This window comes from Dicentrarchus labrax, unplaced genomic scaffold (assembly GCF_905237075.1).
Source record: "Dicentrarchus labrax unplaced genomic scaffold, dlabrax2021, whole genome shotgun sequence".
NCBI lineage: Eukaryota > Metazoa > Chordata > Actinopteri > Moronidae > Dicentrarchus > Dicentrarchus labrax.
The window spans coordinates 14,290,930-14,309,896 of NW_026136721.1; the positions used below are offsets into that span (position 1 = coordinate 14,290,930).

The window sequence follows — 18,967 nt, forward strand, 5'->3', positions numbered from 1 at the left end:
CGCGCTGGTGTACTTCGGCTCTGACGTTAAGACAGGTTTTTGTCTTTTTCGGTTCTTTTCTTTCATATGCTGATTTTGAATTAGATACTGGTGTATTACTGAGGAATGTAATTAAACAAAACAATAGTTTACTGTGTGTGTGTGTGTGTGTGTGTGTGTGTGTGTGTGTGTGTGTGTGTTGTGTGTGTGTGTGTGTGTGTGTGTGTGTGTGTGTGTGTGTGTGTGTGTGTGTGTACTCCACAGATTTCTACATAAAGAGGGAACTGCTTGAATCCTCTGTCTCGGCCGTGCAAGCAAATGAGTCCATTGCAAGGTACTGTATGTGTACACGTGTGAGTGTGTGTGTTTAAATGTGTGCCCGGCCATGCGTGCATTTGGGTGTGTATATGCTGTTGTATCCCGCGGCAACCAGCCTATTTTCCTGTCACAAAGCTGTCATCATTGGAATCCCTTTGAGGTTCTGCCTAAACAGCAGGTGCCCCCATGCGCCCTCATTTCCTCCAGACATGCGCACGCACACACACACACACACACACACCATTTTCCAGTCCTTCTAAAGATAGATAGAGCCTGTTTACCAAAAGTGACCCCCACCTGTTGTCCTTTCTGCTTCTTTAACAAGGTCATTCTTCTCCTCTGTTATGGATCTTGATCTCACTCAGTTGTTTAACTTCTGGCTCAAATCCTTGTGTAAAACGCTGCTTTAAATAGTTTAAATAGTTTAAATAGTTATTTCTCAAGAAACAAAAAATCAACAAGCTGCTTTCGCCAAAGCATCTTTTTTCTCTTATCCCATCTCAGCTCCATGCTCCTGTCCCCGTCAGTGCCCACAGGCTCCGAGGAGCCGCTTTCTCCTCCAGAGCCGAGTCCGGACACCAGCGAGTCCACGGAGGATGAGGAAGACCCCTCTGCACACACCAAGGCTGCTAAACCCACCAGGTCTGATCTGGGAAAGGTGCCCAAGTGGCTCAAGCTTCCAGGTGAGGATGGGACAGGATGTAGAGCACATGCACGCACTTAAACACTCACATACTCATTTAGAGGGCCCATGTGGTGACTGACAGCAAGTCGTGTGGCCCTTCACTGCACTTTTAATATATTTATCATCTCTGGTGTCACAAAGAGCTCGTCATGAAATGCATGATTTTATAGATTATTACTTGAGAGTGCAAGTGAACCCCATATGTCATAAATGATGAGTCAGCTGTGGCTCAGGATGTAGAGCAGGTCTTCCACTAGTAATAAGGTTGAATGCAGTTCACATGCACCTACACGTTACCATGGTTGTAAAATAATCTTAATTAGACAGCAATAACCAAAACATCAGAAACTCCTCAAAGTCAAACTGGGCTTCATAAACTAACTGCAACAGATACACTATAAACAATGAAGTTGTAGTAGGAATTCTCTACATTCAAAAAGAATATGTGATGTGAATATGTCATTTCTTTGAGCAGATTTCTTTAATAGGTAATTTAAACATGTATCTACTAAAGACCCACCTTTTCAGGCGGTCTCAGTCCGGTTCTTTATTCTGCGCTGGAGGTCCTTTGACACCACCACCACTTTCACACCAGCCAAAACGAACAGATCCAAACAGGCAAACACACCAGAGTTCATGTGAACCGCACCAAACAGGTTGGATGTGAAAGCGCCCTTACGCACCCAACACAGAAACAAGCCTTCACCACTCCAGCCAGCATCCTCAGAGATCACTTCCTTTTTTTTCTGTAGAGAAAGAACGGTGGTGGTAAACACCACACACACACACACACACACACCACACACACACACACACACACACACACACACACACACACACACACACACACACAAACAAACCCCAAAACCACAGTCAATAGGAAATGGCCCTTTTGAAAGCAGAATTCCTCATGACTCAGAAGATAAGGATGCATGTTAGGATGAACCAATTAGTTCAGGATGGTCACCCCCTCCAGCCCAGGAGACCACTACAGACACTCAGGGCCCAGGCAGAGAGCCTGCTGCTGGGCCACATCACACAGCTCGAACCCCTGTGGTCTGTCCAGGCATGGCGCTCTTCTGTTGTTCTATTGTGGTGTTTCTGGTGGTCACTGTATCGATGTTTTTGTTTAGGATAATCCTCCGTTTTCCCTCTCTTTCTGTCTTGTTTGTGTTTTTGTGCGTGTTTTATTTCTGGCTGATCTCCGTGTGTGTCCATATGCGTCTTTTTAAGAAAGTTGTGGCTGCTTTCTCTTTCATGAGGAAAGTTAAAAGGAAAAGACTGATGGGGGAGGGGGCCTGAATTGGGAGTTATAAACTCCATGTGTGGAAGGCTACAGTACAGAGGACACTTAAACAAACACACACACACACACACACACACACACACACACACACACCACACACACACAACACACACACACACACACACACACACACACACACACACACAGACACACACCATCCAAGACTGTTGAAGATGTCCAGTAGTTTAACCTGTCTTATTAGACGTGACATGGCCGAGTATCGTGATGCATCCTGGAGGAATTGAGATACACTTCAGGTCTTCAACCATCTGGTGACCTTCTGGCACACTAATAAAGCTCTGTATCTTTCTGCATCATGACAATCAGCATTGTGTTGACGCACGTTTTTACACGTCACATGTTGCACACGCTAAACAGCCGTCTCAGGATGATTCAGTCCTTGTTTGTTTGTTTACACATCCAGTGTATTGATATGCTATAAGTATTTCCCAAAATGTTGACCCATCCCTTTAAGTTTGGCAGGACTGTTAAAATTATGTTACTGTTAACTTGAGGGATTAATTGCTGTCTCCTGTGCAGGCAAGAAATAAGACTGCTGCTGTGTGTTGATGGGAGGACGTACCACGACAGACTGACAAGCTGCTTGCAGACCGAGTGGAGCACTTAAACCTTTGCTGCGCTTTGATAAAGGCTCAATTTTGTGACCGCAGCTTGACTAGGTTTTAAAACGGTCAAAATAATGAGATAAATGACTGGATAAATAGTGAATATTTCATTGCGGAGAAGATGGTTGTGTTTCACTGCAGTTGGAGGAGAGAGTGCTGAAGAGGCTGTTTTTAATTCAGCTGTTGAAGATGTAGTGCAAAGTGAATAAAGATTGTTGTACTAAAAACGTGTCTTATATTGTGTTATGTGGAGTTGTTATTGAATTGTAAATGCTCAACTGGACATTTTGTTTCTCATATTGTCATCCAGTCTGTTCAAAGATCAAGAACGAACTCAGAGTACACCATCACAGTTTTGTTTCAGTAGTTTATTACAGTATGTACTGAACCTCTCTCAGCCTTTGATGCACCCTCAACATATTTTAGCATTTTAATGGCTTAAGAGGTTCAAGAGGAGTATTCTGTATTATTAGAGACCTTACAGCCTTTTCTTTGTGGATATGAATAATCAACATTTAAGTCTGGATATATAGATTTTATGTATATACAACTGTTTTATCACTTTTTTTCTTTTTTTGATTTCTCTGTGTTGAGAAATTCAAAAAAAGCTAAAAATCTGACTGCAGTAACATCAGCTGTGTAAACTTAAACCTGGCCCACTTAAACTTTAACTTAATGCTGAACTCTTTATCACAGAGATACGGCTAACTGCAGCAGCTAATGCAAGACAGCTACGTCAACTAGCCTTAACATAAGCCCAAATTAAATTGTGTATTTATTTTATTATTTTCAGAATAAGTAGTAGCAGATGAACAGGCAGATACAGCAAAAGGAGATATATTTAATTATCATGACAAAGAAAACTAATTTTATTTATATTAAGGCATTTCCCCTCGTGCGTTCTCAGAAGATTATCCAAAGATGATAAGTGCAGTATTTATATAGTAAAGCTTTCCAGTATATGTTAAAAAATAAGGACAGTGAGGGAAAGTAATAGGAATATATGATGGTTTGTATTTGAGGTTACACTCGAGACAAAGGGGCTGCTCAGTCAGTCACAGCTATATCAGAGGCACTGTGTCTGTCTGTCTGTCTGTCTATCTGTCTGTCTATCTGTGGGTTTGAAAGTAAGTGAATGGCGTTGTGAAAGAGCAGCTCGACATTTTTCAGGTGGCTCTCTTGAACCGTGGAGACGACTGCTTTGATCTAACAGAACAGACCTCATGATAACACACAGTCATGCAGCCTCTGACTCTCACATGCCTTCAGTTATATGACCATCCTCAGGTAATAGTAAACAAGCAGCACGCTGCCATATTTTCACATGTTGTCACCGTCACACACACACACACACACACACACACTTAGAGCACGTTCCTCAGCCCTCTTCTGCTGCCTCATTCACTCTTGTAGCTGCAAGAGGAACTTCAAAAAGAGGCCGAACACAGAGGGGAGCAGGACTGTGTGTGTGTGTGTGTGTGTGTTGTGGGAGTGAGGGAGGAGTGCATTCCATCCACTTGTCTCTCTCTATGTCTGTCTCTCTCTCTCTCTGTCTCTCTCCCTGTGTCTCTCCCTCGCTCTCACTCTGTCTCCCTCTCTCTCTTTCTGCCTCTCCCTGTCTCTCTCTCTCTCTCTGCCTCTCCCTGTGTCTCTCCCTCTCTCTCTCTCTCTCTCTCTCTCTCTCTCTCTCTCTCTGGCTCTCTCTCTGTCTCCCTCTTGCAAATTAATTACTTCCAACTGCCCCTGGAGTCTTTGATGCCAAATAAAGCGATGAGCACTTACAGTAGAGAGGCTGTTTATAGAGTTTGTGTTGGTTTAACTTACACTTTCTGCCTCACAACTTTTAACATTTACACATAGAAACTACCTTGAAAATAAGACATTTTAGATATTCTTGTCTAAAAATCTATTTTTCCATGATTTATTTGACATTCAAAGGCTGTAATCAAAAGCCAGGGTGTCAGCACATGGGGCCACAGGGTCTTTTAACCTGCAGCACTGCTGCTTTGCTACAACAGCGGCCCCTGGTGGCATCTACAGCAACAACAAGTGGTTCCTCAAGACCACAGCCGCCTGCGTAAGGAGAGAGATGGAGCTATCAGTAAAAATCTTTTGCATTCTTGTTCTGTTTCTACAATAATACATCATCTAAAATTTAGTCATAATCAATTAAAACCTGCATGAATCACTGGAGCAGAATACAGATGTGTTGTCAGCTTTTTTGAGGTTTGATAGTAAATGAAAGTTGACTTTGTTAGTGTGAGGAAATGCTAAATAAAGTAAAAAAATAAAGTAAATAAATTTAATTTATTTTAAAATATCTATTTGAAGGACTCTTCCAGACATTGTTAAATTGAAATGGTTAAAAAAAAGTAATTCATGATTAGAATATAAATAGTAATTCGTTATCAGTCTGTTTTTATAATACAAGATCTTTGTGGTCAAACATTATTGGAAGATTATATGACTGAAGTATACTAAAGGATTGATGTTTTGGAGCTACAGTACTGTGCATTTTGTTTACCATTTAAGCATAATGTGACCCATCAGTTGAGCCTTGTTTGGGGATTATGATAAATAAAACATTTTAAATAATAAAAACTAAACTGAAATGAGCAAACTCTCTCTGGAACAAAAATTCAAAACAAAATAAAAAAATAAAAACTAATGAAAAATACAAATACTACAATAACTGCAATGAAGGCATCTAATGTGAGTTTTGCATTAATGTAACAATGGCATATATCTAGTGTCTGATACATTTTAATGACAAAGTACTACTACTACTAATAATAATACCATAATAAGAATAAAATAATAAAAATAATAATAATCTGCCTTCTTAACCACAGTTTGTGCCTCTCGTATATTCATCATTACATTAGAGTAACAAGGCCATATTATAATAGTATAGTATAATAGTGACACAGGAAATAAATAAATAAATAAATGAGTGATCATTATTAAACAATAAGTATTACATAAAGCGCAGACCTTGTACTTTCATTAGTCATCATGTGACAACATGTCACCATTTTGTCGTGACTTGAATGCAGCTGTTGTGTACATTTGTAGATGAATGAGTGAAACACGGGCTGTCATACTCCTGCAGATGGAGACAGAGACCTCAGGAGTGCAGAGGACCACTTGCTGAGGCTGCTGCTGATCAGCAGATGGGAGGATAGTTACATTTGGACTCACTGTTGTAATATCTGCTGCTGTAACATTACACACACAAAGACAATGAGTTACAACTCAGGTCATGATTTAGGCCACGCAGGCGTTTACAGGGTTAGTGGTAGGTGCCTTGCTTCTAAAGGTGACTTTGGTTGTTACATATAAAACATAAATGTCTGCAATATATTAGAAAAAAAGATGTCTTTGGAATTTAAGTTTTTATGTGGACCATGCTGTGATGTCTCATTTGAAATAACATAAACATACAGTGTCTCTCAAAACTCGTTGTAGTGTCCAACCTTTCAGACAGCCTTTGATTTCCATTAATTCCCATAAAACATAAAGGAAATTCACACAGTGACTGTGTTTATTTTTGTCACATGTATTTTATTGTTGCATGGTAACACAGTGCAAACTTTTCAAACCAGTCTGTACTTACAGCTTCATCACCATATGACAATAATGTAACTCTGACGTCAGTAAAAGCAAACACAACGGTCAGCGTGATGGACTTTAATCACTTTACAGTTTTTGCAAATTTACTAAAAACAGTGGTTAACTGGAAGGATGGGAAATATATTCAGATACACAAAACATTGCCATATGTTTGGAAAATGTTTAATTTAAAATATATGTTATTCATAGTACTGTAAATGGGTTAAGACGTGTAATGTAATCCTTTAAAATTTGGCACCAAGATAGAGCCGCTGCAAAGGTTATTAAAGTTATGTTCACTGTCCCAGGACACTATGGTCCTCTATTGGCTACAAATTTGTTTGTTTCATATTTTTGGCTTAAACACATATACAGCAATTGTTTAGCGGTAGAAGGACCTTTAAAGCTGCAGTGATCAATATTTTTATATTAACAATGGATCGAATGACAATGTGTAATGTGAAAGGCATCACTAGTGTCAAACCCACAGAGGATTACCACGACATACAAACCTAAACCCCTTTTTTACTGCAGACATTGAGAGAAATTTCAGAGTAAAAGTCTCACATCTGTACCTTGACATTCTGATATTTGAGGTGCTATAAAAACACAATGCTTCATGATTTCTGACATTGACTGATATGATTGAATTCAGCACATCTATGACTACATGCAGACTCAAAATCTACCATTTTACTGTGAACATTTAGAGAAATTCCACATTAAAAGGGCCACATTCGTACCTTGAAATTGTTACATTTATAAATCTTGACAGGGTTGTAGAAACACATTGACATGACAATTAAGAACCACTCTGAGTACATGTATAAAACATCCAAACGTAAAGAAGTCTTACATTTTGTAAACTTGCCCTGCAAACAGAATGGGCATATATTATCCATATAATAATTAGGCTAATAAAAGTTCTCACAAGGCTTTGAGTATTTAAATGTTTACTTTCATGTGCTTTTTCTTTCTTTGTTCCAAATGATTTTTTTTTTGCAAAAGGTCTCCATGACTGCCTTTGTCATTTAAACAATGACACAATATGTGACGTACTATCAAAGTCCATCAAATGTGGGGATTGGAAGCAGTAAAAAACTCTTAAATCCTAAACGCTGAATTTATGCATATGATTTGAAAAAAGACGGTATTACAATAAATACTCATGTTACCATGATGACAAGTGCCTTACAGCTACTTCAATCCTTCTGTTGTATCACACCTACTTTACCTTTAATGTCCACCCTGTCAGATTTGCTGTTGCAGGTCTTCCTCATTTTGAAGTACTGACACTTTATTGACTTATTGATGTACTTCATGTACATTAATACATGTACACAATATAAGAGAAACTACATTAGCTGTCATAGCGAGGACATAGTGAGTTGTCGGGTGACAGAAGAGCTTCAGTGCTCCTTTGCATTGATTTTACAGGCTGTGGAACAACATTCACTATTCTTCTTCTGATTTGTGTTGGATTTTTATATATTTATTTCAGGGTCTTTTGGGGGACTCCTATAGTGACTCACTCTGGTACTGTATCTGCTTATAGTGACAACTACACATTTTTCCCCCTTCACATATGCAAGTGCGCCTGTCAGTCTCTGCAAGATCCCTCCCCGGCTGTGAAGTGATAGATTTGGGTCCAATCATACTTTCATGAGCTTAGGTTTATGAGACATGCTAGAATTTGAATTCTGGATCCCAGGGTGAAAAAATTTAAGACCCTCTGTTACAAGATATTCCCTAATTTGGGGGTCTGTCGATGGTGTTGGTTAGTGCGAACATGTCTCTCCAAAGTCTCCCATTAATGTTTAGATTGGTTGGCATATGGTGCTGTGAAGGATATCGCTTGATTCAGATCATTGTTATACTCACACAGTGACCCCTTGTTCCCTTTATGGAAACATCGGCATTCATTCACACAATCATTTCTAACTTTGTCCTGTAATTGATCACATGTTTGTATATAATCTGCACTTTTCTAAACAGTATTAGGTAGGAAATTGTGACCTAATGAGACATGGGCATTAAGTGTGAAAACATGTAAAGCTTTAAGATCAAGCCAAGGAACACAGATGAGTTTGAAGATGATTTTAAATACTGTTGATAAAAGTTTTCCAGGCATGAGTCTCTTGTAGTCTCTACTGACCACAGCAATATCTTGATGACCTAAACTTGCCTTTCTCTGAAGAATCAGTGCTCAGTGGTTGCAGGGCGCAACAAATATTCAAAGTACAAAACAAAATAACTAATAATTAAATTGCTGCCAGTAGATCTCCCCTGGTCACTCACTGTCAGAGACTTTGACATTGACATGTAATTAATTTGAAGGGGAAATATGCAGACACCAACATCCTGATGTCTTATGTGGGACATAGGACATAAGTTTGAAAAAATAATTGTGTTGTTAGTGGTGACTATGGTCCCCTCTGTGTTGCCCTCAAAGGCAGGACTGACTGTGACTCTGTCTGCAAAGAAACATTAATAGCTTTAGGCATGTAGGCCTACTCGCTTATCAGCATATCTCAGAAACTGTACAGTAACATAACTCAAACTATCACTTAGGTAGTTACTCACATTATGGTTTGATTTGTGTTTATGCTTTATTATCTCTTTAATAAACGCTTTTAATGCTGGTTTATTTAATGTTGCGCAAGAGTGAATGCTGCCATACTCTATTGATATGGTAATTGTGGTTGTAGTTATTAATTTGATTGTTAATCAGAGTTCCAGTTTTATAGTTCAATATCTTATGAGACTAAATCAGCTAATCGTTTCTCATTTCGGTGGTGGTCTCCCAGATGAACTTTAATATTAAGTAAACTTATTATTGGTTTACTTAATTTGATCATTTTGAAAGCCAAAGTTAATAGATTGCATTGTTTTTCCAATCAGTGTGGTGAAAATAAATAGCTTTTGATACAGATGTAACATCTCTCTGGTCACTTTTACAGTGACTAGAATTCAGATTCAACGTCATTATTGGTCCTGATCTGTACATGTCTTGACCTCATGGGGTCAGTTATCGCATCTCATTCCACAGCGTCTGTAATGTGTCTGCATGCCCTGACTCCACACCCAACCACATGTACACATCCCTCCGACACTCATGTGGTGATGGCCCAACCCAAAATAACTTCCATTCTGGTCTGACTGACCGGCAGCAACCCCCTCCCCACAGAACAGCAAGGGACAGTGGGGAAGGAGAAAGTTTGAGAGGAAGCGTGTGTGACAGAGAGAACGTAAGAAGATGAGAGTTGACATTTGAGGAGAGCTGATGGTGTCTTTGACTCACGTGGCCACATGGATTCACACAATGAGCATGCACAGCAACAGATAACGAACAAAACATATCGGGATAATTGATCCGAGAAGGAGATTCGAAGCCTGGACCGGACCATTTCAGCTGAAGGGTTGGATTGGACCAGGTCCTGTTGCGGTTCTGAAGGAGCTGTTTCCCAGAAGACTCGACTCAACTGGCAACTGTTAGGATCTACAAGTTCTCAAAATAGAGGGAATAACTAACTCAAAACACAACTACAGTGGAGCGGGACCCATCTTTCCTGCTTTGCCGGCTGCGCAGTGCTGAGTGTGGATATTTGTGATTGATGAGTCAGTGTGATCTCTCAGCAGAAAGGTGAGTGTGTGTACCAGTCTGGACAGTTTGAGAGATTTCCCCCGTATTTGTTACACTTTATGTCTGTGCAATGCTATGATTCATTAACACAGAAATAGAAATCAGAAAGTCCCCACCAAGTCTGGGGGTGGCGGCAGAAATAATGCATCCAAAACCCAGAGCCCATCCACCCCACACCAGGTTACAATAGACACCTTAAAACTCCTGAGCACCCGGATATCCTGCCACATGTTTATCAAGGTCGCTGCAAGTTTCAAGATTGTTTGAGTACGAAAGCAGAGACATTAGTTTATCATTGAAGAAGCTTTCCAGCGACATAACAGTGTGGTGACTTCATCTGAAGGGGTGAAAAGTGGAACTGGACAGACATAAAGATTGCTTCATGAGAGAGGTGAGGTAAGAGTACACACAATATTGAAGCTGAATGATTTCTTTAAATGTTAATTCAATTAAAAAATGACTGTTTCAAGCTGTTTTGTTTTTCACTTTCATAGATATATTCAAGACAAAGACTCCAAGCTGGACTGTGGGTGTCACAATCACATCTTTTACACGAGGACATGCTTCGTTTTTGTTTTTTGTTGGGACTGGCTTGAACTTGAGCTAAAACTTTGAGCTGTTTAGACTTTAAACTCCACATCATCCTCTCCTGTGAAACTAGTGGACCTCCAGAATCGCTTTGGGGGCCTGAAGGCTTTACGTCTTAAAGATCTTACTGTAGACTTTCTTTCTTGATTTCTCCTACACTCACCCAGTTATGGATTCACAGGGGGGTCCTTACCTAAACAAGAGGGCCCTGTGCTCACCTCTGGGCGCTGCCCGCCTCTGTCAGTTGGCTATGGGCTGTGCTGTGATTGCCATGGTAACCCACAGTGCCGGCTACAGCGGTTCACATGGTGTGTTCTGTATGGCGGCATGGTGCTTCTGCTTCGCCATGTCGGTCGTTGTGTTCTTCCTGGATGCTACTCGTCTCTACAGCTGTCTGCCCGTATCCTGGGACAACCTAACCGTCACATGTGCTGCCTTTGCAACGCTCATGTAAGTCACAGATTCAGGTGTAGCACTTTTACTTTACTTCACTGACTCATTAATCATCAGACACAGACCTTTTTTTGAGATTTTCTCAGCCACTTCCACTTCCTCCTACACACTTTACAGCCCATTTATTCAAATACAGACACCAGTGGTGTTCAGTTAGTTGCAATCTGAAATTTCACCGCTAGATGCCACTAAATCCTGCACACTGGACGTTTTGTGGAAAAGTATTGGTTGTGCACTGAGCTGCTAAGTAATTCATATTTTTACTTTAACAATGGATCAAATGATAAGTGTAAGAGAAAAGGTGTCACTTGTAGTGAGAATTATCACCTGACTCTGTCGTTCCCATCAGCTGTTCCTTCTTTGTTTTGTTTTGGTTCACTCTCACTGCCTCTTCTTCTCCTGCAGGTATGTGACAGCCTCTGTGGTCTACCCGCTCTTCTTTGTCCGATCCGAGTGCCCCTACGCTGGCTGTGATGTCAGAAATTTCCGCATTGCTGTGACCGTCTGCTCCATCCTGGGTACTCTGGCCTATGGGGCTGAAGTGGCCTTATGCCGAGCCAGGCCAGGCCAGACTGTGGTGGGCTACATGGCCACCGTTTCCGGCCTCCTCAAAGTAGTTCAGGGCTTTGTGGCCTGCATCATCTTTGGAGCTCTGGCCAACAGGAGTGAGTATTCCCGTTATGTTGCCACAATCTACTGCGTTGTCGTCTACGCTTTCTGCTTCACTCTGACTGCTCTGGTGGTCGTAATGACTGTGTGCGGACGGACCAAGGCCGTGCGCTGCATGTCCTTTGACCGTTTTGTGGTGGTCTGCACCCTCCTGGAAGTTCTGCTCTACCTGAGTGCATCAGTGGTGTGGCCGGTTTTCTGCTTTGACAATAAATATGGATCTCCATGGAGACCGTCGTCATGTCCTCAGGGCAACTGTCCGTGGGACAGCAAGGTTGTGGTGGCTGTGTTCTCCTTTGTCAACTTTGGACTGTATGTGGCTGACCTGATCTACTCTCAGAGGATGCGATTGGTCTCTTCACATACTAGATCACGAGTGTAGCAGCATATGGAAGCACGTTTCACATCACTGGCTTAACAGGTTTAAGTTATTTATCTGCTTCACTGTTTATTATTTTATTTTGTTTGTGCATTTTTTTGATACTTAAAGACAGAAAATATTGAGAGGGAGAGATGGATATGAGTCAGTCCTAGGAGACCACTGGTGCTGCACAATGTCTGCTGTTGAGGCTCCCAGACACCCCGAATGTGAAAGCACTGTGGAATGTGAACAAGGAATGTTACCACTATGACCCTTCTGCCACACCCCACAGAGGTGACACCCCATCTCTTTAACTCACCCCTCCTGCAGTCTGAAAGATTTTGGGAGAACAGCCAGCCTCATCGAAGCAGCCTATAAACCAGCCAAATCCTCATAAACCAAGACACTCCTTCTATTCTTGACCTGCGGCATAACACACACACACACACACACACACACACACACACACACACACACACACACACACACACACACTTAGTTGGTGTTTGTATTTCGTTTCAAATAATATATAAAAGTCTTGAATATAAATAGTAAATCTGGCATTGGCATCCGTGGCATCTCTGTCATCTGCAAACCCTACACCAGGGATCGACGGACATTACCCAGGCTACCAAAAATAAACACAAGCCGTCTGGACTCATATTGAAGCCATGAGACAGCATTTATATGAGGATAGTGTCTTTAAAACCTCTCTATGAAATGCTTACTTTAGTCTACAGTTAAAAAGTACAGGTAATTTCAAGTCCACTGCTAAAATGACCTGCAGTTTGAGCTGCCAAATTTGAAAACACACAAACACAAAATTCACAGTTGCACAACTTGAATATGTCACTGTGACCAGAGAATGTCCCAAACGATGTTACCTAATGTACTTAGGTACAGGTCAAATGTAAAAAAAAACATATTTAACATTTAAAATGTACTATATTTACACTGGCAGTTACAAATGACCTGTGTGGTTTTTGGTTGCATGTTTTTTGTAGATATTAAGACGATGAGATGTAATGTTACACTAAAATAAACTTATTTTTGAATGTAAGTCTCCAAACACATACTGGTATATAATTAGACATAGATTTAAAGCTGATATAAATAACATTTTTAAATGCATGTGTATGTGTATGAGAAAGGTGACAAACCCACAGAGAATTACACTCTGCACTCTCATGTGGTTTTAGTTTAATAGCCCACAACTTTACAGTTTTGATTCACTCTCACTGCTCTCATGGCGTCTTTTTCGGCTGCAACATGGACAGCTGTTTCAGTGAAAAAGCTCTGATAAAGCCATACTGCTCTAACAACAGTCAGACAAAGTTAGCCCCTTGCTGGTGGGCATTTAACAGCTAAAGAGACAGATATTTCTCTCTGGAGTTGGTGGAGACCAACAACAGAGCTAAAAGAGAGTGAACGTTCACCAGGTCTCCAGAAACATCAGTCCACATGTGTGATCATGTTGTTTTATGTCGTCTGGACGAGTAAATAAGCAACTGTTAATGTAATAAAAATGTAATAATATGACAATGTTGTGTTCTGAGCTGGTTGTGCTGCCCCCAGTAGCCAAATCAATTAATACAGGTTTAAATATAACAATACAAACATATGCATCATAAAATAAAAACATAAGGTCCAACAATATTACATATACAATACAGTTCAGTCTGTCCGTCTGTCTTTGGGTTAGTGCCTAACCTGGGGGTCAGGAACCCTCACTAGGGGTCGCCCAACACTTCATGGGGGGTCGCAAAGCCTTCTTGATTTTAAGGTGTGCATTAGAAAAGTTTGCAGTTAAAACCAAATCTAATAAAACAATTGTCAAGCCTCTGGGAGAAGAAAACAAAGGAACAAAATTTAAAAAAGGCCATTAAGTATGTATGATTTGATTAAAAGAATTACCATGAAAATATCAGGAAAACTAATTTCTCATGTTATACTCACATTAAATTATTATTGCCTTCACTGTTTGTTTAATGGCACAATTTATCAGTTCTTCTGTACTGTGATTGTTATGCATTCAATGTAATAGGAGATATCCAAAAAACACATCTCTTAGTCAGGGGTCATCAATTTACTCAATGATAGAAAAGGGTCCCTGCATGAAGGTTGGGAAACACTGGTTTAGCGCATTGTTTTCTTCTACTTGTCATCACATAAATAAGATTACTGTTACTGTCCATCGTCTAAGTACAATGCACAACTGTCTAAAATCACCTTAAATATACTTGTCAAATGATCTTCAGTGGGGTCTACTCTTTAAAAAGTGAATAAATTAAAGGTTAAGTTTATAATATCTCTTGTATTTACGTCCCTCCTTTGCTCCTACCCTTTTTATCACCTCTTCTCTCTTAATTTTTATGTCTCGCTACTCTGAGTACATAATCCAACAGATTGTCATACATTTTTGACGAGATCACTTTGTTCCTAGACAGTGGGAATTTATACCCCACTATCCCTGCACACACTGGGGGTAAAGGAGGAGAACATGCTCTGTCAGCACTTCTATCCTCTTGTTCCACAGGAATAAAACAGAAAAAGACATGTGGTTGCCACAATTTATCCTTACCAGTCTTCTTTTCTGTTGATTAAGATTTCTCTCTCTCATTCTCTTGTCTAACTCTGTCTTCACCCTCCCTCCCTCCATTTCTCTCTCACACACCAGTCACACCCTCCTCCTCCTCTCCATCCTTCACTCCTCTCTGCTTTGGTCACCTCAGTGAATCTCATCTCTCTAATCCAGGATCAATGTATTCCCCTGTCACATCTGTGAGTGCTATGGATGTAATATATTAAGTCCTCGGGAAGCCACTGTAACACAGCATACGTAAAGCAAGACTGTCTTGGTGCTCAGCAGCAAATCCAACACCAGTTGGCTGCTCTTGCATCCAAATCTCTCTGAGACCATACAGAATGCACTGTGTGTCTTAGAGATTTGCTATTTTAGAGATTGTGACAATTTTTGTAAATTAGTAAAGACAAGTGAATAACATGTAGATACAGAAAGAGCAGATGAACAGTGGATTTATGTTTTTTTTTAAATGCTATAAATAACGTGTTGATTAACATTTTTATATATATTGTGTGTGTGTGGGTTTGTTTCTTTTTAAAAGTATTTTCAACCTTTTTTTTAATTTTCAATAAATCCTGCATGATTTCAAATGACGTCTGGAAGCAGCGCTCTGCATGCTTACCCTGATTAATAATTCACCAATAATAAGTAAGATATACCATGAGCAGAACATGTTTAGAGCCCAGAGAAAGCTACCTCTGAAACTGACAGACAGTGTTACCACAAAGCGATCTGCAGCTCACTGAGGCCTGTGTACTCCCTGCTCCTCTGCAAAGCCCCATTTAGCAGCTGTTCCATGCTGGGCACTCATTTTACTTCTCACTCCCTGCAGGACTCTGTCTTAAACATAGCTGTGTTTCCACATACACACACACACACAGCCTACAGTGTGTGAACTCTTCTGACAGAGATGAGCTGTGACAGGTGTCCATCATAACCGTCCCTTCCTGAATCTCTAGCCAGGGGGACATGGAGGGACAAGGGACTGCTGGCTCGCTGTCGTGACTAATCTCTGATGGCGCAAGTTGCTGATGTCAGCTTCCCCCCGTAGCTCTTGGCTCCAGTTTTGCCAAATGTTGTGTTGAACGTTGTTGAAGGCTAAATCTTTGGTCCCAGAGGACTTGAATCTATGCCAGCCCCACTAGCCTGGCATCCTGTAGGAAGATACTGTATACAACTCACAGTAATCCCATAGTAGAATCAAAACCTGGGGTTTTACGCTTAACAACTTTTAGGATTTACCATTTTCTGTGATCCTAAGATACACTAATAAAGTTACTTTTTGTCATTATTGGGAATATTACACCGGTGTAGGTGCAGTCTTTCTCTATTTATATATTGGTTTAAAGTCTCTGGTCAGCATTGAGAAACCTTTGGGATTTTTTTGGGAAACACGAAAAAATGTATTCTTTAATTAAAGCAAATTTTATTCTTTTATTTTTTTTCCAGTTGACAAACACATCCCCCTTTCACATTAATTACTCTAGAAGGTCAAAGTACAGAGACAACCAGCCTGGTAACCTTTTAGTACTCAGTCGCCATGTTGGTGGACACCAGTGAACCAACAAAAGAAAGCAACAAATATCCTCCTGGCTACAGTTTGTCCCCTTCAACCTTCTGTTTATCTCGACACCCTCATCTAATTGGGTAATTTCATTTTCACTCTAATACCTAATAATCTGATACAGTTTCCATATTTCCACATTGTACAGCTTTCGTTCTCCACATATTCTTTTGGGATTTTCATCCTGATTTGTCTGTGAGATTTTGTGATGTGCTGTGGGAAATCATTTATTAGTTTTGAGGTTTTACATAAAATTGATAGCTGACATTACACTGGATGCCTTCACTTCTGTGCTGTCATTTCCTCTGGATTCAGTCTTGTCTCGGACTCATTCTTGTCACTCATCCTTGTCTCAGACTGCAGGAGGGAGGTGCATGCACACTTGGGAAAGATTTTCTGTCTGTCTGTGATATTAAATATGCACATCTTCTCTCTCTCAACAAAGCTACTTCGCTCTCTCCGGCATTTTCTCAATCCTGTTCTCTTGTTCTTATGTTGTCAAGTACACACAAACACACAAATATGTATACACACCTCTGGGCCCTAATCACTGGAAGCAATGGATTGTTGTGAACGCTTCACCAAGATCCGCTTGTTGCTGCGTGGCAAAAAGAAAAAAAAAACAGATTTGTTCACTGTGGTATTTTTAATAAATCTCTTGGGGTTTTGTCAAAAAAAGAAAGACCGAATGAGTGTTGTCACGCCTCAGCACACATGCCGCGTCTGAGTGATAGATAGTACAGAGGCAGGCAGTGGTAAATTGACTTTGTGTGTGTATGTGTCTGACTGAGAGAGTTGCAGGGATACGTCAATGAAATTTTCAGCTTGCTTGAGATTAGGTTTGGAGAACAGTTTTGTGGGTAATTATTCCACAAACCGATGCAACAAGGGGAAGAGGGCACTGTGCTGTAAACCCTTTATACCCCACTCCATCTGTTATTATGCACTTTGTAACATCAGACGGGAATTAATCATCATATTGTTACCTAATTCCCTAAAATCTTCTGTTTTATTCGGAGAAAAAATACACACACTGGACGAGACAGTCAGACATCTTTTACCTCAAAATCTCTCCTTCGGAGTTCGGACAATACTTGACGAATAATAAGGTCATGTCCTCAGTGTTGTTTGAGGGAATCCAAGAGGTTTCATTGGCATGAGGGGGAGTTTACATTTTGCACAAGTACACACAAAACCATTACACATGACTGGCTTCTGATATAACATCTTTAAATTAATTAATCTTCAATTCAAGGGAGGATTTCATAAAGTTGGGAGACTCACAAGAGACAGAAAAAAGAATGGACTTTTAGTCGTTATTATGGGTCAAGCTCCAAAAACACTGGATCCTACGTTTACCATAATGCAACTTGATAGCATATTTTATTAGACCCCCCTTGCCTCCTAAATCCCTTGTCTTGACTTCTTTTAAACCCCACGCCTCCAGTTTGTAACGCAGACTTTCTGTAAAACGTCTCATGTCCAAGCCGAGATTCCCCTGGTGATGTCATAGTGATGTCATCATTTATCAACTATAAAACATTTCTGCAGAACCACAGAAGAAATTATACAACCGTTTCCACAGGCTAAATAGTATTTCCTGTCACAAATAAAATGAACTTAATAAGTAAACTGGGTGGAGTTCAGCTTCAAAGTACAACAGAGTCAAGATATTTAGTATCTGTCCATATAAATTGTATTTGAAACAGCATGTACACCGTCATTAAAGGAGACAAAATTGACAGAATATATGATTCAACCACTAAATAAATCTCCTGGTGACGGCCCTGATGATAAAAAATGTCCCTTTCAATGTGTTTGGGTGAACACCTGTAGAGAATAAACCGATATCACTGGGCCCAGCTGATTGAAGAGGAAGAGGAAGAGTATACTAACAGCTGGTGCTGTTGGAGCGGCATGCATTCTGCTTTATATATAGACAGCAGCATGCGCAATCCCCCAATCTGCATTCCTGTTCAACAGCACTGTGAGAAAATAAATGGAACGAGGTCCCCTAAAGGAGACATACAGTACCTCTTGTGAAGTGTAAATTTAGTCTGGCATGGCATAGTATGGCATGAGAAACACGGGGAGGAAGATAGACAGGAGGGTCAGTCCTATTAAAATGTGCAGAGGGGAGATTTTAGCATCAAACTGACAGTTACAGGCCAAGTTCATGGCTAATTTTAAGAATATGCATTGGTGTGGTACCAAGGGATAGGCAGCCAAACTGTATTCCAATGCTGTGGCTCATTAGAGTACACGCCATCTGATTCTGCTTTATTTCAGATTCTGTCAAATCTAAGGGGGGAGGAAGAGGCACTGGTCTACGGTCTCCTGTTAGAATAACAATCCTTCATTCAAATTCAGGTCCCTCAAATATCACAAGCCACTTCTGTTTTGGTGAGTCATCTTCAAATCTCAGTGCATTCACATTCAAAATAATGAACACTGAACATGTGCCCAGTTCGTTCTGGCGGAAGATATTTCTGTTGGCATGTGAGAAGGTGGCATGCTGTCTCCAGAGGCAATATTTTCTGGCGTGTCAACTGCACCTGTATAAATCACACCTGATGGTT

General features: G+C 40.5%; 2 protein-coding genes across 4 annotated transcripts in view; both read left to right on the plus strand.

Annotated features, from left to right (window-relative positions):
• The window catches only part of aspscr1 (ASPSCR1 tether for SLC2A4, UBX domain containing), a 17,559-nt gene extending 14,418 nt beyond the window's left edge, over positions 1-3,141 (plus strand). Inside the window, exons 14-17 of one of the 2 annotated variants that reach the window (XM_051384903.1) lie at positions 1-35; positions 244-313; positions 802-980; positions 2,829-3,141. The exon at positions 1-35 is cut by the window's left edge and continues 17 nt beyond it. In XM_051384903.1, coding sequence (XP_051240863.1) covers positions 1-35; positions 244-313; positions 802-980; positions 2,829-2,839 — 295 coding nt within the window. In that variant the 3' untranslated portion in view covers positions 2,840-3,141. Of the gene's footprint in view, positions 36-243; positions 314-801; positions 981-2,828 lie in introns of those variants that run through there. The other variant, XR_007881611.1, reaches the window with a different exon arrangement.
• Positions 3,142-9,701: 6,560 nt separating this feature from the next.
• On the plus strand, positions 9,702-14,548 carry LOC127355146 (myeloid-associated differentiation marker-like protein 2). Of its 2 annotated transcripts, none has more exons than XM_051385654.1 (3): positions 9,702-10,565; positions 10,664-11,207; positions 11,616-14,548. In XM_051385654.1, the coding sequence occupies exons 2-3, from the start codon at positions 10,927-10,929 to the stop codon at positions 12,259-12,261; spliced, it is 927 nt and encodes a 308-aa protein (XP_051241614.1). In that variant the 5' UTR covers positions 9,702-10,565; positions 10,664-10,926; the 3' UTR covers positions 12,262-14,548. The 2 variants fall into 2 exon arrangements, with proteins under 2 accessions (XP_051241614.1, XP_051241615.1); XM_051385655.1 differs by having other exon boundaries at positions 9,702-10,560.
• The last annotated feature ends 4,419 nt before the right edge of the window (positions 14,549-18,967 follow it).